At 50.1% G+C, this 16,230-nt stretch overlaps 1 protein-coding gene across 6 annotated transcripts in view; it reads left to right on the top strand.

Moving 5' to 3' along the window:
- Positions 1 to 16,230, top strand: part of MEGF6 (multiple EGF like domains 6) — a 77,279-nt gene that overhangs the window by 22,953 nt on the left and 38,096 nt on the right. Inside the window, exon 1 of one of the 6 annotated variants that reach the window (XM_083802552.1) lies at positions 13,323 to 13,625. The exons of the other annotated variants lie outside the window; for them this stretch is intronic. Coding sequence (XP_083658678.1) covers positions 13,460 to 13,625 — 166 coding nt within the window. The 5' untranslated portion in view covers positions 13,323 to 13,459. Of the gene's footprint in view, positions 1 to 13,322; positions 13,626 to 16,230 lie in introns of those variants that run through there. 6 annotated transcript variants of the gene reach the window in all.

The raw sequence follows: 16,230 nt of genomic DNA on the forward strand, positions 1-16,230 counted from the left end.
AAATCTGTTCCTGGAAGATGGGTTTCTCGGCCATTAGCTGGTGACAGGGATGATTATCAGGACATTTTTTGTTTTTTTGTTCTATTATTTATTTCCTCCTTTAAGCAGATGTTCCTGGGAGCACTGAAGGGTTTTCACGCTCTGAGACACAGCCAGATGACATACGGCTGCTTTTAGGAATTAGGAGGATGAAGAGGTCACAGGCATTGTTTTGAATCTCCATGAGATGAGGTTTGCCGCTCTCTCCTTGTAGCAAAGAGACGCGGTGTTCCTGGGCAAGCACGGTCGTTTGCCTAACTCCGGTGTCTCCAGAGATGCTCTCCCAGGCACAGAGAGACGCAGCATGGCTGTGAGCCCTGGGCACAGGCTCACCCTCACCCTCTGTGCTCCCGGGGAGCTTGCCTATGCAACTTTCTGGTTTTTCTTTTCCTGCTGTCTTTTTAATGAAAGTGGCTATGCCCTGGTTTCCGACAGAGGAAAACCCAGCCGCCCTGCCTGCTGGGTGTCCTCAGGCCTCGCAGGTGGCAGGAGCAGGGTGACCGAGGACAGCAGCAACAACCTGCAGGTGTCAGTCAAGCTATGTTATCTCTGCTTAAAGATGTATTTTGGTTGTAATTCTGTGTGAAATGAGCAGGTGAGCCTGAGCTGAGTCTCCCCAGGGGCTGTACTGAGCCCAACCTCACCATGTGGGGCTGAAGCAGGCACGTTTGTAACCTGTTTTTTCGGTTGTAGCCTTTGGTCTGCCGATTGCTTTTGGCTGACCTGTGGAGTGCAGGCTGCCGAGGTGCCTGCCGGGGTGCCAGGCTGCTCCTGCTGTGACACTGCGGTGATGGTGGCAGGGTCCGCAGTTCTGTGGCCCGCCAGCCATTTCTGCTGCATTACCACACTAATTGACTATTGGTAACATGGGTTTGTTCTTACAAAGAGGTCAAAAATGCAGTTTGGCCTCCAACTGTTTAGCTTCCTGCTCTGTGGTTATGTCATCTGCGGGGCCGTTTTATCTATTAATGTGTCGGACTCCTCCTGGCCTCGGGTTCTGAAGGCATGAGATGCTCTGGAGAGATTTTCTGCAGGCAAGGTCAAGCTTCCTGTTTTCTGCAAAACTTGATGGCAGAAAAACAGGGGCAACAAGGAAACAAGGAGTCATTTTGTGAAATGAGATCACAATTGGTTGCAGTAGATTGCCATAGCAATACATACATGGCATCACTTTTATCCGAGTTCTACAGGAAGCTACAGAGTTGTGAAAGATAATCTGCTCCCTGCAGACCACAGCGGATCTCATCAGGCATCTTCTCTTGAAAGGCTGTGATTTCCCAGATTTCCCAGAGGTGCTGTCTGCCACGGGTGTTTTATTACATCTCTACATCTTGTGGATCAGGAGGAGGCAGGCTGAGCTCATCTGAGCACTCGGTATAACCCAGGGAAAAAGACCGAGTTTATAGATGCCTAGTTGGGTTAGGATGAGAATCTGCTAAGGACATTCTGGAAGATGGGAAATGACATAAAATATCCTTACAATTTCTCTTTTCTACATGTCTGGTTATGTCCATGTGTTTTGCAACTCGACTTTCCCACCCTCAGTGCCCTCCCGCCAGAAGCAGCTCTGTCCTCCTGAAGCAGGGGCTCCCTCAGCTGCTTTTTCTGCAGCAGTGGTGAGAACTGAGCAGTGAAGGAAGGGATCTGTCCGTGAGGCTCCATGTCCTGGGTCCAGTCTTCCACTGGTCCGACCTGCCTTTTACAACAAAGTTCTCTGATGTCAGCTCGTGCTCGCTTGCGGTGGTAGGTGTTGAAGAGGAAAAAGGCAGGTCTTGGATTCTGAAACGGTCAGGAAATGGAAAATTTCCCTCTGCAAAAATAAATAATTAGGTAGTTAAAAGTCTTCTTTAAAAAAAAAAAAAAAAAGATGATGGGAAAAGGCACTGACAGTGTTTCTCACTAGGCAGCGGTGTGCAGCAGTTCCAGCCACACCACAAGTCCTGCAGCCCCGGTGCTCTCCCAGCGCCAACGCTTCTCCCAGGCAGCAGCAGGCGTCTCGCAGGGCTGTCGAGAAGGACTGATGGTTTCTGAAAGACTCAAAATCATTTTTCTGCTGGGGAGGTGCAGCCCAGCCTGATGCTGGCATTGTGCTACCACAGCTCATAGCTGAGGTGGTTTGTGTGGTCGGCCATGCGCTTGCTTTTTACGGGCCATAAGGATGATGCACAAAGACATTCCTCCTTCTATTGAGGGTCGTGTTCCCTGATCTTCTTCCCAAGAACGTGGCTATAGGTGGGCTTCAGAACTGGGAAACGTGACTTTGTGGTGTGTTCGCTGCTATGCAGGGAAGGGGCAGCCCTTGTTCAAGAGAAAGCCAACTGGGGCCTCTCCTGGTTTCAGCTTCCTTCAGGGCCTTCCACAAGATGTTGTAAAGTCCCCTGACAATAGGCTGTGAACGTTAATGGTCTCTTAGCCCAGAGGCAGATGGAAAAGTGTTGGTTTTTGTTGTTGTTGTTATCAGCTTAAGATGTTTTTTTCTTTCATGTGGGAGTGTGTGACCCCTGTAAATGAAATACCAGATGTGCCTGAACTCTGATTTCCTTAAAATGACTTAGGGATTCTCATAAAGAGGAGGAATACCTGCTGCTATCAGTATTTAATTTCAAGCTTTTCCTAGTAAAAGGCATCAAAGCGAGCTTCCAAATGCTGCAGCGCAGCACCCTTAGTGGGGCAGGACGTGCACCGCTGCTGCCTTTGGCCTTGTCCTGCCCTCTGGGGCCCAGCACCCCCGCCTGCCTCCGTTTGGTGATTTAATGTCAAAGTGGAACTAAAATAGCAAAAAACATGTAAATTAGCTAATACGATGATGTTTCTTTATTAAGATCACTGATCAAGGCGTGAAAGAACAACAAATCCCAATTTCAGCCTTTACCCACATGGTGTGCACCACATCCCCTCTTCCCTTCCTCCTCCACCAGCCTTCTTGCACTGTTTTACTCATGGTGCTATCACCCTCTGAAGCAAATTTCTGATAACCTGAGACTCTGATAATCTTGAGTCTCTGATAATCTGAGACTACATAATAACAGGTAATTTTAATGGAAGTCTTGTAAGAGGTTTCCCGTTGGATTTATTTGCACGCACGTGGCACTTCGGCAAACATCCGAGTGAAGCGGAGAACAGCAAGACGCCTCTCTGGGGGCCGTTTTCCTGGAGTCCCTCGACACGAGCTGCACCCGACCGTGGAAACCAAGCGTCGGTGGAGCCTGTAGGCCTGGCGCGAGGCGACCCATGCTTGGTTTCCAGGGTCAGCAGGGAACCCACAGGGAGCAAGGACGGAAGCGTGGGAGCAGGCTGGGCCTGCAAAGTGCCTTTCCTTTCCGAGCCTTCAGCTTGCTCGTCAGTATCCTTGGACACTTTTTATTTTTATTTTTTTCCCCTTGTGAAAAATTATCCCATGCAGGTATCCTTTGTCTGGAGATCTTGGAGAACCGTGTGAGTTCGGGCATGAGGGATGCTCTTCGTTTTATTTATGGCTTGCATGCTTCAGTCAGGGGAAGAGGAAGTTTCATAACGCTTTGATAAATACAAGCTTTAAAATTTTGAAAGTAGTGTTTGTAGAGTGTAACCACAATGCTTATTTTTACAAAACATGAAGGCAAGGGTAAGTCCTGCTCTCTGTGCTTCTGGGGAAACTTACAGTTTATGTGGAAACTGCTTAAATTGTGTCCACTTGAAAGATTAAAGGGAGCCTTATAAAAAAAAAAGTCTGTTTAAATAATAGCAATAATTTAAAACCTTCTAATGTGCTAGACTTCAGTTGCATTCAGCAACCCAGGAAAGTCACAGAGCCCTTCCAGCTCAGGCTCCCCTCTGGACGGGTCAGCTCTTCAGCGCAGGACCCTCCGTGACTTGTGCTTGTCCAGCCAGCTGGATTTTGCCATCGTGTGCCTCCGAAGCACGAGGCAGTGCCCAGGAGGCACTTCTCTGAATGATCCTTGCAGGGTTACTTCCATCGTGGAAGCCTTTCCTTGCCTAGCCCAGCAGGACGGATGTTCCTGCCAGAGCTGATGCCCTTTTAGCTCCTAAAACATCAGCTGGGTTTCAAATTCTCGAGCTCCCTCTAAGTTCTGCACAATCCTGCAGGGTCATGCTTCTTAATTCCTCCTCTGCTTCCCTTAACAAGTCGGCAAGCCTTTCTTTGAAACCCAGTATTGCCCAATGCGTCCAGCTGCAGTTGCTGTTTGTGTGAATGAAAACTGTGATGATGGTTGCGGGAGCAATGGGCAGAGGAACAAGAGTTTTGCCTTGTATTTGTAAGCAGCACTCACAGCACTTTGAATTACTTTCCTGCATGTAAAACACAGGCTGTCGTGTCACCTGGTTGTGTGTCTGCCAGAGCTGGCATCCGTCCTGAGAGCAGTTCACAGTAGGACAGTAACTGTAAGTTTTGCCAGATCTTTGATGAAAACAGGAAAGCCTCTAACTGATGCAGAGCTATTTTCCAGAACTGGTTTAAAAACCTATTCTTCTTACAGTTGTGACAGTAACATACCATTCTTTTTCAAACAGATACTGCGTTTAGGCTGTTGCATCTCATAGAAATCTCACCTGTGGTGTGAAAATCCATTTTAAGAGAGCAGGTGAAGTTGTTGCAGGGCAGCCCTGGAAACCTTTGTCTCACACAAAGCATCTGGAATGAGCTGTGGAGTTCCTAACCCTGGCGGGTAGCTGCAGTGAGAGGATTAAGCAAGTACAAACCCTTGGGGATTTTGCTAAGCTCTAGCAGGTCTTAGGATTTCTGAAAAGTAAAACAAAACCTGCACAGTCTGTTTCAGAAGTAGTTAGGGAGCTCTGAGCCCAGACAGCCACGTCAGTCCAGTTTTGATGTGGATAAAGAGGATGGAAGTTATTAATTACAGGCTAATCACACGATTCGTTAGCCTTGGGGGAACAGGAAGCCAGCACCCAGAAGACTGCCAGGCAAAATGTCCTTCTTGTGCTGGCGGATGTTTTGAGATAGCCAAGGCCCGGTGCCTTTGCACAGAGGTTTTCCGTGCAGCATCTTTCCACGGACAGGAGAAGCTGCTGCTTGGCAGTTAGAGAAAAACTGAGGTAATCTGCCCAGCAGACCTCAAAGAGTACAAAATGTAATTTTTGTCAGTCCTTTTGATTCATGAGTTTGGGAAAAACAGAAAACAAGCTGCCTGTCTGCAGTCTCCGCCTGCCAGGATTTGAGATCTTCTGTGAATCTCTTGATAGGCAATGTACAAGTCAGAGATTTCTGTTAAATTCTAAAGCAGGTGACTTTTTTTTTTTTTTTATCCAGAATATTAATTTTCTGCAGGTGGAATTTTTTCTTATACATAAGACATACATTAGAGTTTATTTCTAAAAGCTCAGTTCACGAACAAAGATGAAACTCCTGTCTCTACTTTCTCTAGGCTCATTTCAGAAGCCCTATAATAGCCCATTAGCGTTCGACGAAGCGTTTTGGTCAAGCGTGCAGAACGTGAATGTTGGTGCCTGTACCTGCGTGAGCAATGCCTGCGCTGGGATTTGGTAGCGTGGACTGCGGTGGGCGCAGAAACCAAGTGGGTACCGTGAGCCAGTGACACGTGCGTGAACGAGTTCTCGGGCGCTGAATGCCCAGGGAATGGGACGTGGGTGCTCCAGGATCACACCGGCCTTGCTTTGAGCCCGCTCAGGGGCTGCCTCCCCCGGGGCTGGGGGCGGCCGGGGGCAGCCGCAGAGGGCGGCGGTGCCGCGGCCCCAGCGCCTCGGCCGGGACGCGCGGGATGCAGAGGGGAGGACCTCAAGTACTGCAGCGGCTGCTCACCTCGACACTGCCTGCATCCGTCCTTCCTGATGTGCTGCCAGCGCCTGCATCGCTGTCTGGGTGCTGGGCTACCTGCAGGCTGCCCAAATGCGTCGCCCTCTCCCCGCGCCCATCGCCCTCTCCCCGCGCCCATCGCCCTCTCCCCGCGCCCATCGCCCTCTCCCCGCGCCCATCGCCCTCTCCCCGCGCCCATCGCCCACCACCCGCTCTCCGTCTCGTGGGCCTGCCCTCTGCTTGCCCCTTCCTCGAAGCATTCGGTGCCGGTTTGGCCGTCGATGCAGGCTTTGGGGCAGGCTGGGAGCAGATGGAAGCGGGGCTGGCTCCCAGCAGACACGGAGCTCCATCAGCACTCGGTGAGCAAAAGGAGCTGGAGATTTATCTGCAGTAGCAGAAGGAAATGTACAGAGTACAGTATGGCTGAAGCATGCATTTTTGGCAAAGGTACAGCTCATTATTCTTCTATCCAGACCAAATGCCTTAAAACGGCATTTGTCTCCATTTTTCAACTTTAAGAAGGAAATGCTTCTCTACAGAACAAAAAAAGTAGCTTCTGAAGTACAAATACATTTTCAGAGTGCCTTGTTTAGTGCCAAACGTCAAGAATTTGCCAGCAACTGATACATCTTCTTGAAATCTCCCCATATATTTCACATGTCCAACTGAAACTTAGCATTTCCTAATCTGGGGTTGATTTTGGTCTGTCACTGGAGATAAAAGAATGGCCTGACACTGATGCAGCCCAACGGTTCCCTCCTTGCAGTCTCTCTGCCAGTCTCTGGTCCTGCTCCTGTCCGGCGTGCAGGAGGTGTTGGCAGTTGTTGCAGGGACTGGTGTTTCCAGCTGAACATGCAGGATTGTTCCCTAGGATGCGTATTCTGTGTGGGACAGGGGTTTTGCAGCCCGGTTGGTGAGAGAAGCCCTTGTCCCCTGGAGGCTCCCTGGCCAGGAGGTCCGTGAGCCTTCCTGAGAAGCCTGGGAGCTGAGTCCTGGCCTCACTCTGCGGGGTGCTGAGCTCTGGGTCTGTTAGCCTGGGTTCCTGTAGCCAGCTGATATTGTGCACGGGAACCTTGGCAGCATACAGTCTTTTTTTTTTTTTTTGACTAATTAAAGTGGCTGTCATGTATTTTGGTGAGGCATGAAAACACTTGAATGGAAAATGTCTCCAGTACATCTTAATAGCTTCCAGGTGGACTTGTGGGGAGAACACGGCCTCGGTCAGGAGGGAAGTTCAGGTTCTGCTTTGTGGGGGCCCCCAGCTGCCAGGCCTGGTTCGGATCCCATAGGTGGCATCTTTGCTTCCCCGCCAGATTCTTTTTCTGCTGCGGGATTTTCTCTCAGGGCTGTGCCGAAGAGTAGAGGGAGCCTGCGGCGAAGTCACAAGGAAGGCAGCGGGGTGCGATTTTTCCACGTTCGCCTGACGGTTCGGCGAGGTTTTGGCTCACCTCTGTTTGGGAGGCAGGCTGATGTAAGTGGTGTGTTCCTCAAAGGCCTGGCCCCCACCAGGGCGAGGAAACAACTTTGGCTTCAGGAGGCTTGGTGTAGAAGGGCGAGGGAGGCTGGTCTGTCTGCTGGGGACTGCAGTGGCACAGAGCCAGCTTATCGCTGCCGGTGGGGACGCTGGTGGCCTCCCTGCTGGACCTGTCCCAGTTCTTCAGGACCTCCCCGGTGCACCGCTGCGTTATTGCCCCGAAACGAGTTTTCAAATGATGATGGTGACTGGAGGTGACAGAGGGAGCAGAAGCTAAGCAGAGGCGTCCGTCACTTTAAATAGAGATTTCTTTTCTATCATGTTGTAGAAAATGAAAGTACTAATTGTCTTCTACTTAAATTACTGCCTATTAACGCACAATTAATCTGAATTCTCTCCTGATATTTGAAATGATGTAGTTTTAGAATTCCATCTTTTTAATTGATGCAAAACGGCATCGGATATGAATGAAATGAAAAATGCTTGTAATAAGGTATTAATGCTGCTGGTATTGGTATGGCTGTGGAAGGAGGTAGGGCTACATGATTCATTCTGCACTTGATTCGGAAAAATTAGTAGAAAATATGTGAATATTTTCATTTTCACAACCTTTTAGTTTAGTTTTTACTGGATTAATACTATTCAGACAACTTGTGTGGGTTTACTTGAAGGAATTTTAGTGGAAAGGTATCATAAATCTACCCTTTTGATTGAAGACGAGAGTAAAACTTCTAAAATCTCATCAGCCTCTGCTGTTAATATTAGTTGTCCCACTACTGTTTCCGCTAGGAAGACAAGAAGTGCCAGGATACTAGTGGAAAATGGAATACGAATGTGAACGTAAAGCTTGGCCAGGATGCCCAAGTTCTGGGATATTGGCTTGAGCAGAACGTGTAGTTGTAATATCTGCAGCAGCCACAGACTTCGCACAACCTCGTGCCTGCTTTCTCTATACATTGCCTTTTTACTTGACGTTCACACACAAATGATTTTCCAGCAGCACTTTAGGCTGCCAGGGCCTGCTGCCTGATTCCCTTTCTAAGACCCTCACTGAGACCCCCCAGGCCCGCGTCGTTTCCTAATGGCACTGTCACGGGCCCTGGAGTGCCTCTCCCAGCACAGCTACCGAGCCTGCAGCCTCCTGCTGTTCAGCATTAATTTAATCTTTTTTAAGATTACCTCTGAGCAACGCAATGCACCTCCCCGCGTTCGCGCACATGCTGTTTGAATTACCTTCAGGATGGATTGTTTGCTATTGTACATGGAAGCATTTTGACACTGTGATAAAAAAGCGCTATGGCGTTGCCAGTCTGCGGAGAAGAAACGTTTCTTCTAATGATAAACGTAGAGGATTATTTTGCTGATGCTTCTTAGAGGAGGCTTGTGATGTCTCCGACGTTGCCTTCTCGCCCTAGACCCTGGGGACACTCCGGTATCTCATCAGTGTCTTAGGTGTGGCTGTGAAGTCTGGAGCTTCACGTTTGTGCTGGCTGCCCAGAAGCCACGTGCTGCAGAGCTGTGCCGACTGAGCCACGCTTCTGAAGGGGAGGCGTTCGGGTTTTCTTGTTCTCTCACACATCGTGCACGCTTTTGGTGTTCAGTCATCTAGAAAAAGTGTCCTCGTTCTGCTGCACACTTAGATGTATGAACGATACCAGTAACAGAAGGAAAGCTTGGCGTGGGTAAAAATGAAGCTTTCAGAGTGAGATCTTGGGTCTCTTGAGGTTGTGTTTCCATTGCTTCAAAAGAGATGAATGCTCTCCTCAGGAGTCTGTATCATCACACTGTTCCACATCTTCCCCTTTAAATCTCCTGCTTTCCAACCAGACTGAAAAAGACAGCACAATTTTGTGTTTGTAAAGCATAAAATGGGATTTGCGTTAGCACAGTACCCAGAGCAAGCCTTACATCAAGTGGACTTTTCACCTCCTGCAGCTCGAACCCCGGCTGTTATGCACCGAGCAGATTTCCCATCCCATTCTCCCTGGGAATTATCATCTGGGCAAGTGCTGCGTGTTTGAGGCGGCTGGAGCTGAGAGTCAGAAAAATGCAAAGAGCTATTTGCTTATCAGAGCCAAGAACAAGATATATTTTTTGGAGTATATTGCAGTTCCAGGATTCACTGAAATATCAGGGAAAGACACCTCTGCTAGGTTCCTGCAGACTAGGAATTCAAAGCTCGCGTATTCCCTAGGACAACACGAAAATTCCCACTGCACTGTCGCCTGCGTAGGGTTGTCCTGCGTTTTGGTGGCATTCTCAGATATTTTCAGCACTGGTTTGCTTAGCAGAGGTCCAAAAGAATTCAAAATAATTAACTAAGATCACTGACAAACTGGGAAAGAGTCATTGCTGTGGATATCGGTTTGGACATTAAAGAATTCTGTAGAAAAATGTCACTTTCTTGCCAATTTGGTACATTTGTCATGTTTTGTTGAAAATAACTGAAAACTATTTCCTGGCTCCGTACCACCGTAGAGATGTGTGAAATAAACAGCTCTACCCTTATCTTAGCCAAGCTAAAATATTTTCAGTTTCCCCAGAATTCCCCGGACGGGGATCAGCTTCTCGGATGATAAAGAGGTTCGGGATTTTGGTGGAAACAAACAATTCTTTGTCCCTGTACCTCCCCCTCTGCCATTTTTTTTTTTCTTTTAGGGGAGACAATGTGAATCCCTCTGCATGTGTTCCTGTAATTGGTCGTGTCCGCAGAGCCTGTGCGTGTCCCTTTGGCCTGGTCTCAGGAGTGTTTCACCCTCCTCCATCACTCTTACTTCTGTGACAGTGGGTGGACCTTCCTGAACATGTTTTACATTATTTTTCTCCTATTTTTCACCAAATAAGAAACTCTTTGCAAATACTCGGGATGATAATGCATGCACGAAGAAGAGTGGATGGGATTAGATCCATGTTTGTACAGATGGGGGAGTTTAGAAAAGACAAAAGGCACTGATTAATGTTTACGGTTTGTAAAATATTCGGCTTTTCTTGATAGAAATCCTGATGGAGCTTGAATAAAGCATCTGGGGCTTCAAAAAGTGAGGTTAAGTATTTTGGCCCCTTTGCTGGCTCCATGTTGGCCACGAGGACTTTGAGAGCAGAGACTGTTAACAGGTCTCTGCTGCTAACCCAGGTGCCATTACAGAATGCCATATGTGGGAATTTTCCCCTATTTAATTCTCTTTGAAATGGAACAAGGGTGGCTCGATGGCTGCTTTGAAACAAGCCATGTCTTGACCGAAAGAGGAAATTCAGACTGGAAGAACAAAAACCTTCTGACTTTTCCAGTTTGTCCCAATTCCTTCTTCGCCGCAGCTGATCCTGTGGCATCTCCTTTGGTTACGCCTGATCAATAAGATGGAAACCTTGCTCGTGGTAGCAGCCAGGGAGCTGAGGGTGGCAAGCCAGCCCTGGGGCAGGGACAGCATCCCCACGGAAGGGCAAAGCAGCTCAAAGACACAACGGGGCTCGGTGGGACACAGCCGGCGCTCAGCCCTCGCTGGGCGGGGATGTGCGAGCACCCGTCTGGAAGTCGTCTCACGCTGCTCGTCCTCCTGGGCTCCGCACGCTGCCTGTTCGGCTGTTTCCTTTTCACTGTAGAATTGGTTAGAAGAAACCTGGTTCAGAAGCTGGGTACCTTTGGCTGAAGCCTCGGCCGCTCGCGTTCACCTAAGCTGGCTGAGCTGCGGCCGTGCAGGGACGAGTGAACTTCAGGAACTTCAGGACCTAACGCGCCGTTGGACTAGGAAGTACCGCATCCTCAGTTGTAACTCGGTTGGGCTCTTGAGAGAATTTATTCATTTTGTTAAGAATTAGTTCTTTTAAAAATTCATTTAAGAATTAAGGCTGAATGAAAATCCGTGACGGTGAGGGTTTGGTGCAGCTCAGCCGCTGCGTACAGAACCCCTCTTGATGCCAGTGGTCGGCCAGCTAATGCCACGGGAAGGCGGAACGATTTGCTGCTGATTGGAACGTGTTACCATACTCAAACCGGCTCGTCGTACCTAATCAGCTGAAGTTAATTAGGTGACAAGGAAGCTCGAGCTGGCTCAAACCTGGCCAAGCATAACTTATTACATAAGCAGGATTCAGTTTATGTTCAAGCCTGAATTGCCTTTGATACATGTGCTGCACCACAGAGCCGTTGGGGAACGTCTGAGCCTCGCATGACTTTATTTATTTATTTTTTTTTTAGCAGTCTAAGGAAACTTGAGATTGAACAAGTCTGTCACATCATTTGTTGAGCGCCAGCAGCTACGATAGCATTTCTTTCTGCAGGGCAAGAAGTGTTTGCAGGGAGCTGGGTATGCCCGACCAGGAGGAATTTCTGGGTCACGGAGCCAGTGGAAAGGTCGCGTGGGTTTGTGTTTGCAGAGCCGGGGAGTCACTCGGAGAACTGCGCTCGCTGTGATTCATAGGCATTCCAGGCAAGGATAATTTAATATGGACAATGTTAATAACATTGCCGAACGGAGGAAGTCAGCCTAAAACGTTTTTCATAGCTCTGTGGCAACATTCATTTTTGCATGTCGACACTACTAAAAACATTTACAGGAAAAGTGTCAACACTGGCCATTGTAATGGCTTAAATGTCGCTGTGCAGAGGGGTGTTCCCCAGGAACTGCTCTTTGGCCAGCAAGGAAAATTCACGATGTCTGGCGGTGTGATATTTTTAAATGGGCAAAGAATTTAGGAGATCTAAAAGTGGCTTCCTGCAGGATGGCAGCATGCGGCTGCACGTACACGTGTCCGTGGGGGCTCCAGCAGACACATGGGGGGTGGCAGACAGGCGTTTGTGGACGAGGTAGGGTGCTGTCACACCAACGCTTTGCACCGACATCGCTCGTGCCAATCGCTTCCAAAAATGTGTGGCATCCTTTGGGAACGTTGCATTTTTCTTCTGCAAAGCAACTGACAAATTTTTGGGTTGGATATTTTTGTTGAATTCAAAATATTAATGAGAAGCATGTGGACTGTTACAATGGGCGAATGTTAGGGCGAGCTGAAGCGGTCCACGGGATGCTAGGAAGCTGCTCTTGCTTGGATCGATCTGCTAATGGGCCTCGTGACTCAAGTCCACCTTCCTTCGGAAACCGCTGCAGAAATAGCCTCAAACTGTTATTTTCCTCCTGGATTCGGCTTCTCGCAGTGCTTCAAAATTTTCTGTGGAATGCTATTCATTGCAGCCTAAACCACAAGTTTTAATTTGGAATTTTACTACAGCCAAATAATACTTCTAAAATGTCTCAGAGTGGCAGGCCCCGTTCTTCCCCCCGGCTCAACCCCGCGAGCACATTGTTTCAAAACATTCCAGAAAGTTAAATGAGGCTTTGGAGCCCGCCTCTGGAAAATCCAATAAGCTATTCTTACTTCTTGCTTAATGAAAAAGGTAAAATAAAATGCGAGGTTCCTTATTACAGGAAACGGTAACGTTACGGTTTTCTCTGTAACGCTCTCGGTGGCTGTTCCTCATTTAGCTCCGCCGATGAAGAATTTTAGGAAACACGCAGGGCAGCTTTCGCTCTCGGCTGCGGCTTCCCCGGGCGTGGGCTGCTTGCGGGGGGCGCGGTGACAGCAGGAGCCCGTCCAACACCGGGCACCTCGGGGGAGATGTTCCGATTTGCCATAAAGCAGAAATGGGGCGGAGGGCGGCTCGTTGTAGGGCCGGGTACCGGTGATTTTGGGGGGGGGGGGGGCAGGTCGGGGCTCGCAGCGCCTTTGGATTTTCCCGGAGGAGCTGGGTTTGGGCAGCCTGCCCGGGGGCGTCCGTCCGTCCATCCATCCGTCCGTCCGTCCTGGCGGCAGCTCCGTGCCCAGCCGGGTGGGCGCCCACGTTCCCCCCCCCCCCCCCCGGGGCTGCCGCCGCTGCCTCGCTCCGCGGGGGGGCGCCGGGGCCGGGGGAGGCGCCTGCGGGGCTCGCCCCGTACCTGCGGGGCGGGGGCAGCGCGCACAGCGCACCCCGGGCGCGCTCGTTCGGTGCCTGCTTCCTTTTTTTAATTTCTTTTTTTCTTTTTTTTTTTTTTTTTTTTCCGCCTCCCGCCGCTTGACGCTCTTTCGCCTTTATCTTGCTGCGGGACTGCAGTTCGTGGAGTGTTTTTTTTTTCTTCTTCTTCTTTTTTTTTTTTTTTTTTTTCTTTTCCCCCCTGCTGTTTCGCTCCTTGCAGCTCCTCGCCATGGGGCAGGAGCAGAGGCACGTCTGGGTGCTCCTCTGGTGCTTTGGCTTTCTGGGTGGCATCCGCGGGGCTGCCGGCAACCACTACCGCTACCTGTGGAGGAACTGCTACCGCTGCTACCTGGGGCGCGCGGGGTACGGCGTTGCCCCCCCCGAGATGAGGCCGGGTACGTGGTGGGCTCGGGGGGCGCGGGGGTGCCGGCGGCCAGGTGGGGGTCCGGGCTGGCGGCTGCTGAAGGCGCAGCCCGGTGACCTCGCCGTACATCTGACCGCGGTTGTGTAGCCGGCTCGGGTTCGTAGAGCCGCGCTCTGCCTCTGGCAGATTTATTCTTCTGAGAAGTCATTTCTGGCAGGGAGGGGAAGAAACGAGAGTTTCTTCCCATCAGTCGCTGTACAGCTATGCGGCTTGGTTTAACGTGTTGGAAAGAGCTACTGTGCGGTGTTCGTTTTGATATAAATGTATGTGCTCTGCTAGGTTGTGATGATCCGTTTTTAGCTCAGCTCCAAAGGCTCTCCCCCTGGTCCAGGGCAATAAACGAAATACAATACTGCTTATCGTGAGCGGATCTGGCTCTCTCTCTGCAAGACTGAGTTTTTCTGGGTCGTATGAGCACTTTGTGGCGGAGCCTGGTAAAGGACAGAGCGCTGTGTTACCCCGTGTCACTTTCTGCGTGCGGGGAGTCCTCTGGCCGAGGGGCTGCAGTCGGGAGCTAGGGGCAGCCGCGGGCTACAGCTGGGGGACGCGCTCGGGACAGCCGTGGCTCCCAGCTCACCTCGGCACCCGGCTCCATAGCTACTGGTATCTGTTAGCAGCAGTGTCCCAGCAAAGGCTCCTCAAACCCACTGCTGAGACTAGTGCCTGGCCAGCCTGAGTTTCCACCCAGCAGGTGGAGGGGACGGAGCCGTTCTGCTCCATCTCACCTGCGGCTCTGCTGGGGCTGGTAGAGCAGCCTCTTACATCTCCTCCCTCCGGCAGAAACTCACAAGCATGAGCGGACCGTGCAGTGCGGGGTCAGGCACTGCAATGACACAACCAGGAGGTTTTGTGGAGCATTTATGTGCACTGGCTTCTGCGTGGTGGTAGCTGGGGGTGTCGAGTGAGGTGTGACTTCTGCAGGCACGCATACACCTGCCTCTCCATCCTTGTGTGTTCGGCTGATTTAGCAGCAGGTAACAACTGAGGTTGCTTGAAGATGTAGGAAATAATGGAGAATACGTGAAGGCTGCAGTCCACTAAAGACTTTGGATGCTTGTGAGTAATGCGGCCATCAAGGAATGCATTATCTCATCATGAGATAATCCTAATAAATAAATGCCCCAAGCTGTCGATTATAAAAGTGATATCAGTGTGTGTGCGAGATGTGGCAGACCTTTGGAAGCGGGGTGAGTTACTGTTGTGTTATTCGTAGATCAGCTGATTATCTCAAACTCCAGCTGCGTTTGATGTCTCCATCCAACTACATTAGCTCATACGATTTCTCCAGGACAAGCTCATGAGATCAAGCTTTGTCTGGAGTATAAACTTCCAGCCTTCACTTCCCCAGTCCTGATCCTAATTCTCCTCATCCTACCGATCTGGGTCCACAGGTCTGCAGCTCCATGCTTGTGCATCTGTCCTGGCTTTTGTGGGGGGTGTCTTTCAGTCTGGCAAGGCTGCGATATTTTTCTCGTGGTCAGGAGGAATGTCATCTAAAGCAGGCAACTGGAAGAGCAAAAAGCCTTGGCTCAGGCCTTTTGGCTGTTCTTCCCAGGGTTAAGTTCTCTGAACCTGGGGAAAAAAAAAACCAACAACATCTACTGCAAAGTGTGTGATCTCTAAGCTCCCTTTTCCAGCAGCCTGTTCCTTGTTTGTTTGTTCGTTTTGTTTTTAAATCGTCTTCAAAAAAGACGAGTGTCCAGGCGTTTGCAAGAAAAATTCTGGCAGATAATCTAAATAAGCCTTTCTTCCAAGAAGGTATGTCTAATATCCCTTAACAGTTTACAAAGAAGTAGGGGCAGATTACAAAACAAAACAAACCCGACCCATCCCATCATCTTCAGTCCCACCTAGCTGAGAACAACAGCAGCAAAAAAACAAGGAAAAACATCTTTCTGTCTTTCCCTCTCTGAAAAGTGGATTTTTGACATGTTGCAGCACGAATCACCTTTCCTCTGAATGGTGTGTCTGACAAAGCCACCGGGTGGAGGGGAGAGGACTGCCACGGGTAAACGTCTCGGTTGCCTGCTCCGGCAGGGCGAGCCTTTCCCTGCCAGCCGCAGACACGCACCCTACAGAGCACGAGGTTTTTTGGCTTCGGATCTCCCAGGACCACCGGTGCTGCTGTCGCCAGGCGGCACTCAGCCCAGCCGCCCTCCGAGCCTTGGTGTGCACGTGGCTGATCCGAGGCACGGAGCCCCGGCACGGGACAGGTCGTCACTGAGCGGAGCTGGCAGCTCTGCACGCAGCAAAGTCCTCGGGGGCATGCGGCAAGGCCTCTTTGATTTGCATTAGACATTTTGGTTGTATGATTTTTGAAGCGGCAGGCGCTGGTTTACCTGGAGAGCAGCCCCGTCTGCCAGTCCTGGCAGTGCGTGCCTGTACACAGCCGTGGTTTCGCTGTCAGATGGTTGCAAAAGCGAAGCAAGCGCGAGGAGCTGCTGTGGTTGCGTTGCACCGTGCGTTGTTGTTGTACTAACGGCGAGCAAAGAGGTGTTTTGTGTAACGGTGGTGTGCGTATCACTGGGGCCTTGAGTGTTTTAAAATCCGTTCTGTGTACAAACAGTGCTCTGTTT

This window comes from Anser anser (genome assembly GCF_964211835.1).
Source record: "Anser anser genome assembly, chromosome: 17".
NCBI lineage: Eukaryota > Metazoa > Chordata > Aves > Anseriformes > Anatidae > Anser > Anser anser.